Source organism: Semicossyphus pulcher, unplaced genomic scaffold (assembly GCF_022749685.1).
Source record: "Semicossyphus pulcher isolate SPU_LCO1_2020_fin unplaced genomic scaffold, fSemPul1.0.p SCAF_8, whole genome shotgun sequence".
Taxonomy (NCBI): domain Eukaryota; kingdom Metazoa; phylum Chordata; class Actinopteri; order Labriformes; family Labridae; genus Semicossyphus; species Semicossyphus pulcher.
This window is the reverse complement of record NW_027211759.1, coordinates 14316890-14335824: the sequence shown is the minus strand read 5'-3', so window position 1 is coordinate 14335824 and position 18935 is coordinate 14316890. Positions and strand designations below refer to the sequence as shown.

The following is an 18935-nucleotide window of genomic DNA, read 5'->3' as shown; positions in this document are numbered from 1 at the left end:
GTGTTGGCAGGCAGTGCTGCTGCTGCTTCTACTGCTTACTTTAGCTATACTTACCGACAGCTCCACGTCTGGGATTTCCTAAACTGTTGTACCACCCGTCAAAGCGAGGAACTTCCCAGTTTTCTTCACAGCGTGAATCTGTTCAACACATGTCGAGTTTAAACAGCGTTTTTTCCTGTGAATTACATGTGAGGAATATGAAGTACAACTTTCTACTTACATTCACTGACACAGAGCACCAAGCAAAGAGCCACACAGATACTCCAAACCCGTTTACGTAAATCCATTGAAGCGAGAGATGCTGCTCAGCTCAGTCCGCAGCCAAGAGGAGAGAAGGACTTCTGAAAAGACAAGCTGAAGGTAACACACCCGTACTATTACTTTTAAATGTTATAGTCTCCTTGACTGAACAGCAAACCTTTACAAACCTTTAGTGCTCTTCCTTTAGGTCGTGTATGTAGACTGCAGACATCCAAAGACAATGTACTGTTTCCTTATTGCCTAATATTATAAGACAAGATGCAATAGTTGAGTCTTAACCACTGTAGTGGCCGAAATATGGTTTGGAAATGTTGCAAGAGCACACCTGTGCAGGTGAGGTATGGGGTAATAGTAAAGCCACTAGGTGTTGCACAGCTTATCCCCAACTGCATGTGACCTGCGTGTCCTAAATGGGAATGGTCATCCTCTACTGTGGATCACACCTACTTTTTCAACAGCATTAAAGTCAATACATCCTCCTCCTCAGTGACCCAAAGGGGGCTGGTGGTATAAAAGAAGTGTATGTGTCCTTTCATTTACACTTCACCCTGGTGTTCTTCAGCTCTCGTGTTTCAACTCTGGGGTAGGAATGATCAGATTTTAAACTTTTCTCTGTTTTATTTGTAACTATTTATTAGGTTGAAATTAAGACAAGAGCGCCTATAACATTATACTGATTGAATAAGACTTAATGCATTAGACGCATGCATTTATTTTTATGCTGTACAGATACACAGTGCCAGGGACTGTTAGATGGTGCTGCAGAAGTCAGACATAGTTGTGCTTACTGATGTCCCATCTCTTATCTGCTCTAAAGAACAAAAGCTGCTATCTCTGTATCTGGAGGAAACTGAGAACCCTGCCACTAACACTGTCTTCTCTGTTACACCGTCTAGTCTCAACTGCGTGCGTAAGATCCGGAGCTAAGATGACTTTCTACGTTGACATTTACCCATTCTACCCTCTACAAAGATCCTCCTTCATCTTCAGCGGCCGCTTGCTCACTGTTATTTTGGTTTTCCTTGTGCTCGCAGCCAGTCTGCTCCTCATCCTGCCGGGGATACGAGGGAAGTCGGTGAGTGCAACCATTCAGATAATCTATTACTCACTGCAGCCATATAATTGTAATCTCCTTTCTTGCTGGTCAGAATGAAGTGTTTGATAATTAAATGCTTTAATTTTCTTTACCTTTTCAGATTCAATGCACCTGAATTAAACTAAATTCTGCTCTTTCCCTTCCTGTCAGAGGCTGTTCTGGATGATTAGAATAATCATCAGCTTGTTCATAGGTGTGGTGATAGTAGGTGAGTTTTCTTCTCTTTTCATTGTTGTTGATTTAAATCATAGATTTCCCTTTCCCTGCTACATAAGTCAACCTTTGTTTCCTCTTCGCTGCAGCGCTCAACTTTACGTGCGACTGGGCTGAGGCCAAAATGACCACTAATGCCACCTACAAGTCTTTCAGCAACGCCGTGGTTAACGCTGAGATTGGCTTACATGTTGGACTGTACGGCATTAATGTTACACTAAAGGGTGAGTCACTTTAGCTGCTGTTGTGTGTACATAATAATGAATGCGCAATAAACTCATATACTGGCATTTTAACAACTTAGATGTTTGATTAAAATGTTCGGATTAAATATTCTTGCAAAATATGACATCAAAAGTAAAAACTTCTACTTTTAAGTGCATAAATTTGCTCCTCTTTTTCTCTCAGGGAATCCTATAGTACAGTTGAATGAGACCATCAACTACAATGAGATGTTCAACTGGCATGACACCATCGAAGAAGAGTATGAGGAAGCTCTGGAAAGAGGTCTCCCCAACCCCATCCTGTACATTGCTGAGAAATTCACCCTGAGCAGCCCATGTAGACTCATCTTCCAGTACAGATTCTCAGGGCGATATGCCTCTGCAACCCTCTGGTAACACAATAAACACCTGCTAACAGTTTGACTTTATGTTCAGGCAGTTTTAAATGCTACTTGTTTAAAGAAGCATGAATTAAAATGTCTGCACACTTTCACAGGACTGCGTTTTGCTGCTGGCTGGTCGCCAACATCCTCTTCGCCATGCCGGTCATTCTGTACGCCGGGTACATGATGATGGCCACGGCTGCCTTCATCTTCTTCTCCATGGCCTCCTTCTCCACCATCAGGAACGTGCAGCATTGTGTTTTCTCTTTAGGAACTGACTCCTTCCAAACAGAGTACAGCCACTCATTCTGGCTAGCCCTGGCTACAGGTAAAGATAAGAAGATGCACTTTAATTTCAGATGTTTTTGTACTTTAAACGGGCGCACAGCGCCTGCTGGAGGGAAGTGATTCGTACTGACTGAAAATGATTTTTCAGGCTTGTTGTGCACCATCATTGGGATTCTGGTGGTGATGCTTAACTTTATGATACCGGATAAGATGAAAGAGGCTTTCAGTGTTGGTGTCGACAGTTATGAAGATGAGGAGGATGTTTCTTATGGGGATGGCTACCTGAATTCAGTTTTCCTTGATGGAGTGACGAGTCCACCGCTGACATTAAAGGTCAGAAAGGTAAGAAGGTCAAACTGAGGGGGTGATGCTTCCTTTTGATGCATTCAGCAATCATTAAAGTCACATTTTTCTGCTTGTAAGTGAATAAATTATTTATTTGAAAGCAGCAGCAGTGCGCTATTCATTATCCTTTCATGAATCTGTTTGAGGACTTGACTCTTGTTGCTGCAAAAAAACATATAAAGTGCTGCTTTGGGAGATTTGATAAATGGGGCCCATGCAGTATTAATGAGGGATGCAGAATTCCCTGAATCCTGAATCCTGCATTCTTATATTCATATATTAAAGGAAGTTATTTCCATCTCTGCTGCTTATTGGCTGATCAGTTTGTTTCTGTGTTTCAGGAAAATCTATGAAGCCATCCGGGCTTCCCTCACAAAGCCTCAACAGCCAATACTTGAAGATTTTTTTACTGAATGTGTTACACATGGAGTGTCTTAATTTCACACCTGTTTTTATAATCTGTATGAGCCTGTAAGTGTAAATGACTTAATGTAAATAGTGTTTGTAAAGTTCACCGTGCAGTAGTTGTAAGTAGAATATAAAGTTGTATGGGATCCGTACAACGTGTAAATACACTGGACAAACTGGATCAACTCTTCTGTCAGTAGAAAGGACAGATGAGGCAAAAATAATTGTTTGATATTGATTACTTTGATGTTTGACAGCCTTCTCAGGACTTATTAGTATGCGTGAATGTTGTCATGGAAACACATGGTTTAATGTGTGCTGGTTTTTTGTAACCTTCTTTCACAGCTCCAGAGATCCAAAAACATGTGAAAACACGAGAGAGATGCTAACTGCTTGGATCAGTACATTTCATTGACCTCAGATCCAGGCATACAGACTTTATGTCTCATTACACCTCAAAATAAAAAAGCAAAACAACATGGAATCAGCTGTGAGATTGTATTCTTACTGTGTTATAACATTACATTCATTCAGTAATGTATATTTGATACATTCTTGTACTGTGCGCTCTGGTAAACCATACTGCATGTCTTTGAAAAGTAGGTGTGTCTTTGGCCTTCAGCATCCCCATAATAAACATAGTTTAGTGCTTTTGTACAGCATATTATTAGCTTCTTTTAATACTTACTTTAATAGATTATCATGTCAGATTTGTACTTAATCCCTGGTCAGTAATTCTTCTTTATAACATGCATATACTGTAGGAGTAATATGGCCTTTCCAACCAAGTCCTTGAGTAATCCAAAGTATTTACAGTAGATACATTTGTAAGCTCCATACACATTATAAAAATGACTAAATAAAAAATAAATGTACTAATTTATCTCTTCATAAGAAAATAATCATGACCTTAAAGCTACTTCTCTTCAACACCAGACACTCACGCACAGTACTACAGACAGAGTATTCACATTGTAAGGCCATTATGACAATGTAATTCAAGATAAAACCTGAAAATGAGAACTGGATGTTCTTTACAGCACTGCAACGAGAGGCCGAAAAAATAAAATGATAGAAAAATAAATTCTCCTGGTTCCCACTGAGCCACCTGTCCGTCATATGTCCATCACCTCCACACAGCCAGACATGCAGAACTACAGTGGGCTGATCCATGCAGGGTCTCTAGATGTAGATAGGCGTCTCCTGTCCCGTCAGCAGTCTGAACATCACAGCCGGCATCGTCTTCATGTTGATCTGAGAGGCACAGATGAGAGAGCAGCGGGGATAATTACACTGTCGACTGAAGAGGCCATTTATAGAGGCAGGGTCGTAATCGCATCACTTGAATCCAGGGCTCATTTACTCCCGCCTGTGCCACCCGAGACAGAAGAGACCGTACTGACAAATAAGTAACTTTTATGGCTTTGTAGGAAATATATACCGGGAGAAATTGCCAAAACTTAAGAATACAAAATCATAGTATGTTTACAAGTGTAAAATAGGTAAGTAGTTAGGCAGACCAATAATGGTTTATAAAGAAAACGTACCGGTTCATGTTCTACGTAGTTTGTAATGTAATTTATAGAATTGATTATAGAAATCCTTATTTATTTGCTCAGTCTTCAATCTACAACTTGAAGGAATCGTTTGACATGCTGGTAAGTCCACTCACATTAATAAGAATATCACTCTCATACTTTAAATATTCAGCTACAGAAGCAGCCAGTTGGCTTAGCTTAGCCTAAAGACTGCTAACAGGGGGAGACAGCTAGCCTGGCTCTATCCAAAGGTAACAAAACAAAGATGTTTAATCAGTGTAAAACACAAGAGTTAAAACAACACATTGTGTCTTTTTTTACAGAGGATTGTGTGTCAAACTTTTTTCAGTGCCGGCAGAGTCACTTCCTGGATTCTCAACGTCACCGTTGGTATGCTAGGCACCAGCAGAGACTGCTTGCTGCTTGCAAAGAATAAACTCCCATAAAACCAGATTATATCATTTTTACTATTACGTTTTTGTGCAGTCAAGATATATAGTGTAAATGAGTGAGCTGTAGAGGTTTTATGTTATCCTCTTCCAGTAGTTATGCTAGGCTAACCAGCAACTGGTAGCTTCATATTAACCATACAGACATGAGAGTGGTATCTATCTTCTCATATAACTTCTCAGGTTTAAAACATTTCTTTCTTTTTTCTTCTTAAAGTGATAACCTTGAAGATTTTAATTTAAATAAATGTCTGTTTAGTCACTATCTATCGCTGAGTGAGGTAACACAATGCTGATTGAGCCTAAAAGCCCACAGATGAAAGCCTATGCATTTGCAGTATAAAGTATTATTATGGACTGGGTGTCTGTGGTGTCATTTTTCGAAAAAATCACAAGCGACGCCCAGTTAGTGACGCGTTTTCCATCACCCAGCAGTGGTTGGTCTGCCAGAGAGGGTAGGCGGAGCTAAGCGGCTGCTTTTCCGGTCTCTGCAAGTGTTGCGAGTAAACAGTAATCTACTATGGCTGAACAAACAAAGAAAAACTAATTCGATGCTCAAATGAAGGCAAACAGTCTAAAAAGGAAAGCAAGAGTTACAACTGTAACTGTGTCATTTTTAACAGGGTGTATAATGATTTCATTTATCAATTAAAAGCATGTTGTAGTACTTAACGTATCCCATAACCTGAATCTCAAACAGATCTACTCATTAAAAGGCCTGTATGGTATAGTGATCTGTGTGGTGCAGTCATCTCTAAAGTGAGAACTTCTTACCTCACCCACTGAGACAGACAGGGTTTGAACAATCTTCTCGTGTGCCATGGCTACGACACTCTGACCATTTATTTCAATGATCCTGTGTCCCACACGAACACCGCCTCGCTCAGCTATGCCGCCTCGCATCAGACTGCAGATCTGAGGAAGGGGGGGAAAAAAACACTTTATAGTAATCAACTTGGGATAAAGCACAGCCTTCACTCTTTATAAACAGCAGTGCTCTTTAGAAGTCGCCAAGCAGTCACTCTCAGCCTTAACGTAAAGTTTGATGTCATGCTTTAATGTGCTTACTCACAATGCCATTCTGCACGCTGAAGCCAAGCTGGAACTTGAGATCAGGTCTCTTGATGAGGACGGTGGTGACAGGAGGGCAGCTCACAATACTTAGTTTCACCTTCACCTGATTCTTCAGACCCTGGATATTGTCCAAAAACATCACACGCATTAAAGTAGCACTACAGAGAAGAGTAATTTATCCTGCTATCAAGTATGTCCTGTTGCCAAAGCCTGATAAAGCGCATTCCTGCGTGCCATCAGGCTTCACTTGGAGAATAAGTGAACACTGAATAGGTGAAAATTGAAGGTTTGCTTTGTACCTTGATGATGCCCTGACAGGTGGCGAGGGGCAGCCCCACCAGGCTGGTGTCATTGATGGACATAATCTGGTCCCCAACACTGAGTTTCCCAGAGCGGGCTGCAGGGCCGCTGTTCAGCATGCTGGCCAGGATGACAGTGGGCAGAATGGAGCCCCAGCCGGACTCCACGATCACCACACCGAGGCTTTCCCCCTTCTGCTTCTCCACATACAGCTGGAACGCAGACAGAGCACATTTTTTATTTCGCTTTTGAGCTTCTGAAACGTTCATTTCTGTTTATAAAACCCATCACTCATCATCCACAGTTCACCTGAAGCCAAATAAAATGTGTCGCACCTCTTTACAGTTGTCTGAGTTTGAGAAATGGACCAGGTCATCGTGGTACATTTCCTGGGAGTTGATGATGTCACTGTATTGTTTCTGGCTCAAGTCGGTCGGGTTGATGCCGTTGGCTCGCAGGAACTCTCTGTAGGCCACGCTAAAAGCCTGACCGATGGACTGTGCGATGAGCTGCGCCTGCGGGAAGGGGAGTGATTGAGGAAAACTATCCAGCAGAAAGGCTTTCCCAAGAGGCCGGAGATACTGTGATTGTTTAAATGACCACAGGAAAACATGTAGGTGCAGGTAAGCAAACACTCACATCCTCTGACTCAAAGACGTAGCAGATCATCCTGTACTGGTTCTTCCCTTCGCTGGAAGAGTCGGCCGATTCTGACAGGTCCTCTGATGAGGCCGGAGACATGCGCCTGCGTGCCATCAAAACCACAATACTGCCGATGTCAGCGATGTAGGAGATGGTCCGCAAGGCGCTGTCCATCATTGTCTCCTACATGGGTCAAATATAATGTCAAACATTACTCAACATGTATTAAAATAGATGCACTAAAAGGTTGCTGAATCAACGCACAATGATTATAGGAGCTTCTCACCTGTGTGTCAGCATTCAGCACTTTGACCGCTTTAGTGGAGATAAACAGGTCCACCTCTGTCATCATCTGAGAGTCTTCATCTTGGCTCTTTGGAATAAAAAACATATCATTGTAATTAAGGACTTTCACACTGGAAAATTACAGCTCATTATCAGATCACTGAGATGGGCAGGTGAGCTGGAAAGACAGACAACAGCTCCACCATGTGGTCGCAAATGATTTTGCTGCGCCTCACAAACAACAAAAACAGGTTTATACACACTTAAAAATACAAGTAATGTGTTAAAATGCAAAGTAAAAGGCAGTCTGCGAGCATAAGACTCTACACCTATCTTGCTGTTTTACCCAGAGACATCAATTTTGATTATTTCACCTGCAAACACCCCCTTAGGATCTGGAGTCTTTAACTCTCTTAGCTTGATGGCTGAAACTAAAATGCCAATTTGCCTAGTGGCAAAAATCCCAGATCCAGATCTCATCAAATTCTAATCAATTTCTCCGGGACAGAAGGCCAATCTGCTCGCCAATTTTATTTAAAATCTGATTTTTGAAACAGAGCAAAAGGAAGAAGCCTCGTTGGCTTAATTTGACTAATGTCGATGTAAAGAAGCAGGTTACCTTGATGCGACTGACGGCTTCATGGGCCTGGGACATGCGGACAGACTTGGACGGATTTTTGTCAGACAACACCTGAGTGCAGCCAAGGTAGTTAGCAGCAAAGATGATCCCATCAATGAGGTCTTCTGGCTCACAGGGACCTGGGACTGTGGAGCGAAACACAAAAGGCTCTCACTGTAAAACACTGTAATGTTCTGATAGAGTCACAAGACGATGAAATGTATGAACGATACAGAAGAATAATTACCATCCTCAAAGCTGGGGAAAGCAGCCGCCTCCTGTGTCTTCTTGAAAAGAAGTGAACATATTAAATGAGAAGATTACAGCAGTCAATAAAGCCTTCGCAAAACTTAAAGAAATCAAATTATAAAGATTAAAACAGTCATGAATGAAAAGTGTTTGGATCAGAATGGATATGTTGGCTGAAACCTGCTGTTGTGTAACAAGTCTTCACCTTGGGTGAGCTGCTCTCCTCTTCAGGGACGAGCTCCGGACACTGAGGCCTCTGTGGCTGCTCCGGCACCTCCTCAGGTATCACAGCTGTGCTCGGCTTCTCACCCTGTTGTATGCAAACATCTGCTTTAGCTTAAGCAAGCCTGGTGTTAAATGTTTTTTGTTGTGCTGTGGAGATGATATCCCCGAGGGGATCAGGCAGAAAAGACTATCTAGAGGCAAAGCATGTAATCAAACTCATACTTATTTGACTCTGGGACTGGTGCAGAAACCAGGACAAACACGAGCCACAGGGGATGAGATGTGACAAAGGCCTGCCCTGTTTGCTGTGGTTACCTGCTGGGGTTTCTCTGGCCGTCTCTGCTTCTCCTCCAGAGCCTCCCTCTGTTGTTCTGTTGTGTGAAGAGGAGCCACGGATGGTTTGATAACCCGAGGTTCGCTCTCCCGGCTGTTAGCAGAGGGGGGACAGGGTCTGGGAACAGGAGGAGGCTCCCTACGAGGCTGCGCCTTCTGCGTGTCGGGAGGTGACTGTGCGCTGGACTGACGAGGAGGTGCAGGAGGATGCTGCTTACTGGGACCAGACCTAGCTTTAGTGCGTACGGCGGCTTTTTTGCAGTCCTTTGACGCAGTCTTTGGACGCTGCTCGGCACTGTTTGTGGAGCATCCTTTGATCCCAGAGACAACATGCTCCACGTCTTCTCCTGCTCCCCTCCTCCCACGCCCTTTCCCCTGCCTCTCCTTCTCCCTTGAACCCACATGAGGCGGCTCACACTTCTTACTCGCTCCTTGGATATTCTGGTTTCTTGCCACTCGAGTGTCATCCTCTCTTTCCCTTTCCTCGCCTCCCTTTCTAATTCTTTCATTCTCATTGTCCTGATAAATGATAGTCTCCCTTTGAACACTCTCCTCTGTCTCCTCTAAATCCTCGATAAATTTGGCCCCATCCAGCACCTCCTCTATCTCATCTCCGTCGCTGAAGAAGAACCTGTTCTCCTGGCCCTTTCCCACCTCTCTATCAGCTTCATCCCCAGCAGTCGGAGCACAGTGCGACCTAAAGCGATGGCTTGTCTTGTGAGGCTTAGTGTCTGCTTGTGGTCCCTCACATACTTCTGTGCTGTGCCGAGGCCTCTGAGTGAACTGGTCACTGCTGTTCTCATTAATATCATCACCTAATGCATGCTTTATAAAGCCGCCACCCTCAGGAGAGTACTGTTTGTAGTACCTCATGTCCACCACACCCTCTCTGTTCAAGTGCAGCACCTCGTCGTAGTCCTGCTCCACATCGGAGCCCACGTTGTCGTACTCAGAGCAGGTGTCCTCCATGTCCTCAGGACTCGGGTCACAGCTCATGTAATAGTGGTTTTCAGGAACAGGAGGAGTCAGCTGGTCATTGTTATCATCCTTCAAGGTACACGGTGGTTGTTCGGACGCCTCCCTCACCAGACCTCGCCGCTCCTCTTGGCACTGCTTAATGAGTCCTGGACCGGGGCACGGTGGAGGGCTGGGAGCCAATATTTTGGAGATGGTTCCTGGCCTTTTTCCATGAGGCATAACTGGCCATGCAAGCCCACTGCTCTCAACCCTGCGGACAGTAATAGATAACTAAAATTAGATTTTTGCTTTATGCTTCCTGAACATTTCACTTGATATCTTAACACATTTTATACTCTCAACAGTCCCCTATTGGCCCTTTCACATGCTACCACAATAAGTAACCTGCTTAAAAAGCGTATTAAATAACATATGATTTAGATTCTTACACAAAAATGAGATCCCTTATTGCATCGGAAAAAAAAGACTATATTTTCAAGGACACACAATCGGCACTTATTAAACCATAACCTCTACACCATCTAGCTCCCATTGGTGTCATTTCATTCCTTTAGTTGTTTTGGTGACACTTAATGATGTCATGTTGGTTTGTTGTGTCTGCTCTGCTCTCAGAAAATATGTCTGAACTGAGTAAAGCCCCAAATTGTTGCCTTTTCTTAAATACAAACTCAATAGATGTAAATATAAACAATAGATGTTTGTTACAGACTAAGGACAAGCACAACATCCTCTGTGCTGAAACAGATCATGCAGAGTTTGAAAAAGAATGCAAAAAAAGCTGGTTGAAAACACAGATCTTTGCTGTCTGTCTGTCTGAGTAGATTCAGAAGATTAAGAGAGAAAGATAAAGCTGAACCAGATCATACAATTTACAGATTGATTGAATATCTTGTTATTTTTGGCAGCAACTAAAGTAATTTTAAGGACATATTTGACTTTCTGTCAGACAAAGAAAAGCACATTTTTTGTCCTCGCCTTATGTTCCAGGAAAATATAAATGTATATAAAATGTTTCAAGGTACAGAACTAAGGTAACTTATTCATCCTGACAATTATTGGTAGATGGACACATAAATAAAAAAAACAAACCTAGTTGCAGCCCTAAACAACAATATTGCCACCAACAAAAGGATGTTAAAATGAGATGTCTTCAAAACAAGACAAAAAATAAACAAGAATCATACATTTTACAGACATGAGACACGTAGACTAATAAAGTGATTAAATCTATTTTCATCAGTTTTATGATTTCATACAAAGAAGAAACATAAAAATGAAATGTGATATTGTTCTCAGTCCAATAAAAGGTTGTATCTCATGATAAGTACTGGATGTGTTCCAGATATCACAGTGAACACAGTGTCTGATACCCGCCCTGTCTTAACATCAACACCCTCATCTAAACATGATCCATCTCAGTCTGTTTGGGCGCAACCATTCGGGGATGAGTTAGGTTTAACAGACTAAACACAATAAATCCCACCGTTCAGTGATGATAATGCGACTGAGATTATGGTATTATGATGGAACAAAAAACCTAATCCCCCCAGATCACCTCCAATAACACGCGGACCTGATCATGACCTCTCCATGGTGCTGAACTGCTAATTAAAAACAATAAGGCTCATAATAGGCTTCAATGGAGGTTCGGTATTATACAGTAGAATATTTCACGCATTTTGCCCTGCCCTTGGCGTATTTGTGGTGGCATTTTATAAACCCATTACGCCGAACTTTTGCCGCAGCTGCAGGAGTGGTTGTTGTGGTTGCTCTGGTTTCCTTACAAGTGGACACCGCATTCCCGACCGCCTAAATATCGATAAGATAATCGGATATATGGTTTTGCTGCGCACGTAGCCCGCAGTGATGAATCTGACTCCCTCCATACACAAACACACAAGGCTTGTTTCCTCATCTGGAAGCAATATTATCGCTGCTGCATTTCACATCGACCTTGATTTGAAGCATCGAGACTGCACCATGCTGACATCCAGCTTATGGGCTGATGTTGGAGCAGACATCCAGCATTGTCCTCAGCCCTGTTATCGACAGGCCTCTGTGCATCTCTAAAACCTTATTTTAAATGTGTGCTTTGATAAATCCATGTGGCACTTACCAACATCGGTGCTGTCGGCGGCCCTCCTTGTAAAATGCCCGTGTGCTGATCACATCAGATTGCTCTCCGGAATGGTGATTTTTGAATAAAAGCCGCACAGCAGCCCAGGAACCTGTGTAGAAAATACACCCCCATCATGTGCTCACTGCTCTGTTCCCCATCAAATAACTCAATGAGAAGCATATTGAGACCATGATCAAACATATGCCTAAAAAACTTGCTAATATCATTTAGTTAAAAACCGTCAAACAATTTGTTTAATAAAAAATAAGTGGTCCGATGTGTCATTTAGAAAATAAAAGGGATTATTTGTATATAATTTGCCAATTTCTTACATTAACTATATTTGAAATATATATATACATATCTACACAGTAATATGACAGATGTAGAAAAGTAATATTGATTTGTTTTTTTATTTTACCTTTGCTTTTTGAATTTGGGTGATAAGAGAAACTATCGATGCAGTTGGGATCGATTACTACACCCTTAAAGACCTTCTGCGCTCCGCTGGTTGAGCCTGAGAAGCGGGATTGTTATTATCCTGAGGCTCGGCTGTCACCAAATGAACCACCGGTATGTTAGCTTCTGTTTTGAAGCGTTGAAACGTTTTATATTTATATGTTAACGGTTTTAAAATGCACTTTTGAAGTATTAAAAGCTTCAACTGTGTGACAATGTAAATATACGTGTTTCTTTCCGAGTTTACGTTAGCTTTTAAGTTAGCTAAAACCACAGCATTATCAGCCCAGTCCACACCGATTATTCTCCTCTCAGAGTATGCGAAAAAGAAAAGTATCTAAAAAACGCAAAGGTTTTCATCGACTCACACCACTTCCACCTGCATCATGTCCGATAGAGCCAACAAAGACACACTGAAGCGAAAGTTGTCATTGTCCAAGAACAAGAAGAAAGGCAGCGTCAAAGGTGGGATTGCTGCCAGTGCTGCTACCACGACTCCAATCACCTCGTTCTTCAACAGCCAGCCTCCGTCTCAGCTGGCCTGCCCCCTGTGTGGCAAGCTGGTACCAAGATTCAAGATCAATGAGCACATTGATTTGCAATGTCAGAACTTTGAGAGAGGAGACAGCAGTGCCGCCTCAGCAAGTAATAGTGTTGTGCCAAGCATCCAGCTGTCACCAAGAAGGAATCCCCCTAAGTCCCCAGAGCTGGATCCAAGCAAGGAAGAAGAGGTAAAAGAGACCAAGACCAGCCCTTATTTTAAAAAGAATAACTGTCAGCAAGCACCACGGGAGCTCAACAGTAAACGCGTGGTCAGGACACTTGACTTAGGAAGCCTTGCCTCCAAGTTATCAAGTAAATGTCGTAAGGTACCTGAGAAGTCAGAGACAGAGGATAAACATGTACCGACATATCCTGAAAAGGACATGTGTTCTTCTGAGACTCTCAGCAGCTCTCAAAAAGAAAATCTTCTCATTCAGAATCTAGAAAACATACAAGAGTGTGTGACAGTCATAGACTTGACAGCAACCAGCTCAGACACTCCAACAGCAGAGGAAGATCTCTCATGTCCAGAGGAAGGATGTAATCTTGAACACAAAGCATCTGGATCTAAATCGGTCCAAAAACTGTTTACTCCAAAGCTGCAGTCCTCTTCCTCTAAACTAGCAAAGAGAAAAACCTCCACAGGTAGGGTGTCTGTCTCCAGAAAGAAAGCTAAATATGAAGGGAGCAGCAGAGACCCAGAGAAGGATTTGTCTCGTGAAACAGTAGCAGAGACGACTGATACAGACCCACCTTCTACTACCACTACTTGTGATCCCCCGCCGAGTTCAGAGGACACATGTGAGAAAAGTGTTTCAGCAATCAATAGCGAGTTTGGTGCTGAGACCACCATAAGTGACCGGACTGTCGAGAGCTCTCCTCCCCAGCGGCTTCCCTACTACCTCCGTAACTTCCGGACCGTGCTCGAGGCTGTCCTGGAGAATGAGGATGACAGGGCATTGTTCGACCAGCACGATATGTCACTCATACATGCATTTGAGAAACTCTCAGGTATCCTTAAATAATATTACCCAGTCATTGCTATTAAATTAATTAATTAGTAAGTAAGGCTTCATCACTGATATGTGTTCTTTATTGTCTGTAAGTTATGGGGCAGAAGCTGTATGTGAGACTCTTTCAGAGGAAACTGAAGTGGCTTCAAGTTAATAAACTGGATTATGAGGAGATATGCAGTGATCTGGGACCTGTCACTCAGGAGCTGGTTCGAGGGGGCTTCCTACAGTCAGGTAAATGACCCCTTATAATAGATTTTAATATTTTGGAATGTCTTGAATTATTCACATTTTTTCCATTGTAATTGCATGTGTAATTAATGAGGGTTGTGTTGATTACATTTTAAGAGTATAAGCTAAGGGACTCAATTAAGTCTTTGAACAACAGTCTGTCTCCCCTTCTTTGTTGCTGCTGTTCCATAAAGGTGGCAAAGATGTTAGGGTGTGTGTAGTAAGATTGAAAGTGGAAAGCTGATCTATAATGGATATTTGATCTGATGGAAATTGAATTAGCAGCACATGATCTCCATACCAAACATATTGCAGAAATAATTTACCTTTATGACCTCTTTTAAATCTGTGTGAGGTCTTTATTTGCCATGTAACTTTAACCTTATTCTTTGCACCAATAATTTTTGTCCATGTATTTTTGTTTGCTTGTTTATAGGGATGCACGATATTATCGGCACGTTATCGGTATCAGCAGAGTATGGCTTGAAAATAACATATCGGCATCGGATATGTCATTTTTCTGCCGATATTTTCCGATAAACCAACGCTTTAATTTTGCCTAAATGCGAGATGATTCCCTTAAAGTCGAGCTAAAACAGCATTTCGAGAGTATCTAGCTTCCGTATCGTGGCGTATTTCCGAGTGAAACAGGACGTGCAGGCGGGACATCTCCTTAGAGGGATTTGATTTGATCGTTGAGAAGTGGGCGTAGACAGACGTTCTCCACAGTGCAGTAGCTAACTGACCGAGCGTTAAGAATACAAAGAAATTGATTTTCTGTATTTGTTTGGCCTTTATTGTCAAATAGATGCACAATATTACCGGGGATGTGATCTAAAAGGATTAAAATGACATTTTTCATTTCACCTCGACTTTAAAAAGCTTGACGTAATGCTATGACATTAACTCTGCGCGAGTGTGTGCGTGAAAAAAAACGTGCCTAAAATATCGGTATCATAATTGGCACTCTGCAAAAAGGGTTGGCAAAAAAATCTAATGTCGTTCATCCCTACTTGTTTATTGTGAAGCGCTTCAGAGTGATTTTTTTCAGAAGTGCTCAACAAATAAGTTTGTTCATCTATTTAAGTATGCTGCTGCTTTTTTACATCAAAGAGAATGAACTTCAGGACGTAGGGGAGACTCTCGATCTCCTGCCGGCTCCTGAACTCAAAACTCTGGCCAAGACTTTCCATCTGGGAAATTCTGGGACTCAGAAACAGCAGCTAGTGGACGGGCTTCTCCGCCTGAGCAGGCAAAAGTCCCTCTTCTCTCTGACCCCTGGGAAAAACAACATTGGGGCTGTCATCCTCAAAAGGTGAGATTATCTAATAGATTGTGTTCGCTTCAGGTTTTGCAGTTTTCATCTCACCCTTGTTCTCTTTACTCTTAAAGGGCCAGGCAGCTCGCAGGTTCCTGTGTGCGCCTGTGTCGTGGTCCTCGAGCTGTCTTCTCTCGCATCCTGCTGCTCTTCTCTCTGACGGACACCATGGAGGAGGAGGAGATGGCGTCTGGTGGGCAGAACCAACTCTTCACCATCCTGCTGGTTAACTCAGGACGTCTGGCCTTCCCAGACTACACAGTGCAGCGTGGCGCAAAGGTGTTCCTCGACAGAGAGGATCTTATCAGGTGAGGTTCAGCAAGAAGGGTTAATTCAGTTTTAATGTATTTGGTACATGTAGGACCAGAAATAAATACTCTTACTCCATATTAAACGCCAGGTATGAAGCGTCCATGCGAGCCCTGCAGGAGATAGTCTCAGCCATGCAGGGAGGTCAGTGGGAAGAGGCGATGGAGCTTTACACTGCTGCCAAAAGTGTGTGGCAGGAGCTGAAGCAGAGCCATGACCTCAGGTGACATAGATCTCTTTATTTGCTTAAACAGAGATACAGAGTGGCATGATTGTTTAAAGTTAACACAATCATTATGTGTGATAGTCACCAGGAGGAGCTGCCTGTGTTCCTGCGTAGCTTCACAACAGGATGGGCTTACACTCGCATCTTATCCAGAGGGGTGGAGATCTTGCAGAGGCTACGTCGTTATGAGGTTGACTCACTTTCTCAATAATTTATGAAGGTAAATGTTCATCATAAGTACAGGTTAAACATTTTCTTTTGTGTACAGGAAGCAGTAGAGGAGCTGCAGTCCTTACTGTTGCAGTCTGTTTACTGTCCTGATAGCCGGGGACGATGGTGGGACAGACTGGCGCTAAATCTTCACCAGCACCTGAAAAAACCTGAGCAAGTGAGCACCAGTGTCTGAAGAGACATCATTTATCTTTGTGTGTGACATTGTGCTCCGATAGCTGTTATGTTTTAGTTTTTCTGACAGTGGGCTTTTTCAATTTTCCCCCTAAGGCTATTTGTGCTATCAGAGATGGGCTGTCAGACCCTCTGGTGCGAACTGGACATAAACTCTCTCTTTATCAGAGAGCTGTTAGGATGAAAGAGTCTCCCAGCTTCAAGAAGCATCGCCTGAAACTAAGGGACCTGCCTACTGTCCAAGTCCAAGATGTCAGACATGTGAGTTCAGCACTTAAAAAATAGCAAGTGTTAATTGTTTGATGTCTATCCAATAAGAGATGTATGAATGAATGTGCTTTTGTCGACAGGTAACTATCCGGGGACAGCTGTTCCCTCATGAGGGAGGAATGGGAAAATCTAGGTTTCTTTTACCAGCAAATGGAGATGGGGAAGAGGATGCTAATGCTACTGTTATATGCTCTGTGGAGGAGCTCTCTTTGGCACATTACCGGCAACACGGCTTTGACCAAGGTAAGCACTGTTTCTTCACCTCCTAAAAAAGTTTCCTTTCACCTTTACATTGTTTTATAATTGTACATTTTATAGGAATCCATGGAGAGGGTTCAACTTTCTCAACATTGTTTGCCACTCTGCTGTGGGACATCATTTTTATGGAGGGTATTCCTGATGTTTTCAGAAATCCATACCAGGTAAGTAAGCTTTACATACCTACATTAGTAGAATATCTGATCATCTCTACCACTCACCTTCCTTTCTTCTCACAGACGTGTCCTCTGGATCTTTACACGGACTGTTTCTATGAGAACAGAAAAGAGGCCATCGATTCTCGTGTGCAGTTAATTAGTGAGGCATCTTTGGAGACTCTGCATGAGATGCTGGAAGATGTCTGGACCTCCCAGGAGGGTAAAGTTTGTTCATTGGTCAGCTGGGAGCGTTTCTCATCCCTTCAACAGGCGCAGGTATTTTACTGTCATTCCTTTAAATACACACACACACACTCAGTGGCCAGGTACACCTTTTAAAACCGGATGCAGTTCTGTTTAAAACTCATAAACATTTCAAGATAATGCAGTCTAGAACAAGATCTACCCTATCTATGACCTCAATAATAATCATTTTGTATTTATACCTCTATACATATGAATATTTAAAAAATGCATTATGTTTTTCTATAACATAACCACTTTTAAACTCTTTGTTTGCAGTCTCTAGTGTCATGCCTGGGTGGAGCCTTCTTAGGAGGGATCATAGCACGTATGTCAAAAGACTACAGACACTGCCGTGGAGGTTTGCCTGATCTAGTGGTGTGGAACACCTCAAACAACAGCTACAAGGTGAGATCAAATCCCGACTCTGTAATTTGATATTTTCCCGCGGTATTTTGATAATGGCTACATGGATTATAAAGCAGCATTAAATGCAGGGGATGTGTTGTCGTTGTAGCTGGTGGAGGTGAAGGGGCCCAATGACCGACTGTCTCAGAAGCAACAGATCTGGCTGGATGAGCTGCAGAAACTCGGAGCTGATGTGGAGGTGTGTCACGTGGAGGCTACAGGAGCCAGAGGAGCTTGTCTGGAATAAACAGACACAGAAAAACTGACTGATAAGACTTTGCTGCTAATAGTGTGATCAAAGTCAACTTCACCAGATGTTGATTTCTACAAATTCAGTCCTGCATGAGTTAAGGGAATATAATCGCAAAGAGGTGAAACCACTGCACTTAACGGGAAGATGTGCCTCATGATGGAGCTCATCATCATCACCACAGGAAATGGATCAAACAACCACACCAAACTGATTGTGTTTCCTTTTCTTTGAAATACTATTTTTCTCAGGATTCTGGGTTGCCAAGCAACAAAAACTTGCAATAAGTTGGCCTTTTATGAATTGTATGACAGCTCTACAAGTTTGTTATGCAAATAATTACTGGAGTAATAGGCCTATTAATATGCACTACTCTACCATAACAAATATGAGTTGGGTACCAAGAAGAAAACGAGTTGCAATATGTTCAGCATCCCTGAAGTTGCCGTGTGTTTTTATGTTAATTGAATAATTGTTTGGTCTATTAAACATCAGAAAGTAGTGAAAACCCATTTCACAATTTTCTAGAGTCCAAGATTTCATCATAATTTAAAACATTGCTCATGTAGTCTACACAGTGTAAAAAACTATTTATTCAGCCCACCTAACAATCCCATTCATAAAGTCAATTATCACAGTTTAGAAGCTTTAAATAAATCGAAACGAAATAAAAATGTAATGTTGCCAAAAACATCTGTCAGTGAATTGTCTTGAAATGTAAGAACTGTTTTGATATAATGCTGTGGTGGGAAACTAGCACCAGTAACATGCTGGTAAAATATGCAAATGGTTGGTAGATTTCAGATACAAAATAA

General features: G+C 42.3%; 3 protein-coding genes across 3 annotated transcripts; 2 read left to right on the top strand and 1 right to left on the bottom strand.

Moving 5' to 3' along the window:
- The first annotated feature begins 1189 nt into the window (after window positions 1–1189).
- duox2 (dual oxidase 2) lies at window positions 1190–3163 on the top strand. Its single transcript, XM_069686066.1, has 7 exons — window positions 1190–1336; window positions 1508–1565; window positions 1660–1794; window positions 1979–2186; window positions 2291–2505; window positions 2614–2807; window positions 3152–3163. The coding sequence occupies exons 1-7, from the start codon at window positions 1190–1192 to the stop codon at window positions 3161–3163; spliced, it is 969 nt and encodes a 322-aa protein (XP_069542167.1).
- A 539-nt stretch (window positions 3164–3702) lies between these two features.
- On the bottom strand, window positions 3703–12078 carry apba2a (amyloid beta (A4) precursor protein-binding, family A, member 2a). Its single transcript, XM_069686230.1, has 12 exons — window positions 12027–12078; window positions 8915–10160; window positions 8580–8684; window positions 8373–8409; window positions 8126–8271; window positions 7508–7594; window positions 7219–7404; window positions 6915–7094; window positions 6579–6791; window positions 6278–6397; window positions 5980–6120; window positions 3703–4472 (listed from the first exon to the last, which is right to left on the bottom strand). The coding sequence occupies exons 2-12, from the start codon at window positions 10127–10129 to the stop codon at window positions 4401–4403; spliced, it is 2502 nt and encodes an 833-aa protein (XP_069542331.1). The 5' UTR covers window positions 10130–10160; window positions 12027–12078; the 3' UTR covers window positions 3703–4400.
- A 525-nt stretch (window positions 12079–12603) lies between these two features.
- Window positions 12604–18898, top strand: fan1 (FANCD2 and FANCI associated nuclease 1). The gene is made up of 13 exons (XM_069686779.1): window positions 12604–14042; window positions 14138–14278; window positions 15389–15590; window positions 15668–15901; window positions 15994–16125; window positions 16210–16318; window positions 16397–16516; window positions 16630–16794; window positions 16884–17046; window positions 17122–17225; window positions 17301–17495; window positions 17742–17870; window positions 17980–18898. The coding sequence occupies exons 1-13, from the start codon at window positions 12875–12877 to the stop codon at window positions 18115–18117; spliced, it is 3000 nt and encodes a 999-aa protein (XP_069542880.1). The 5' UTR covers window positions 12604–12874; the 3' UTR covers window positions 18118–18898.
- Window positions 18899–18935: the final 37 nt, after the last annotated feature.

Coding starts and splice junctions, on each gene's coding strand:
- fan1 (XM_069686779.1), top strand. CDS start 12,875: ATGTCCGATAGAGCCAACAAAGACACACTGAAGCGAAAGTTGTCATTG. Junction 15,902..15,993: donor GACAGAGAGGATCTTATCAG/GTGAGGTTCAGC, acceptor ATTAAACGCCAG/GTATGAAGCGTCCATGCGAG. Junction 17,871..17,979: donor CCTCAAACAACAGCTACAAG/GTGAGATCAAAT, acceptor TTGTCGTTGTAG/CTGGTGGAGGTGAAGGGGCC.
- apba2a (XM_069686230.1), bottom strand. CDS start 10,129: ATGCCTCATGGAAAAAGGCCAGGAACCATCTCCAAAATATTGGCTCCC. Junction 7,595..8,125: donor AAGCCGTCAGTCGCATCAAG/GTAACCTGCTTC, acceptor TTTATTCCAAAG/AGCCAAGATGAAGACTCTCA. Junction 6,792..6,914: donor ACTCAGACAACTGTAAAGAG/GTGCGACACATT, acceptor TCTGCGTTCCAG/CTGTATGTGGAGAAGCAGAA.
- duox2 (XM_069686066.1), top strand. CDS start 1,190: ATGACTTTCTACGTTGACATTTACCCATTCTACCCTCTACAAAGATCC. Junction 1,337..1,507: donor CGGGGATACGAGGGAAGTCG/GTGAGTGCAACC, acceptor CCTTCCTGTCAG/AGGCTGTTCTGGATGATTAG. Junction 1,795..1,978: donor CATTAATGTTACACTAAAGG/GTGAGTCACTTT, acceptor TTTTTCTCTCAG/GGAATCCTATAGTACAGTTG.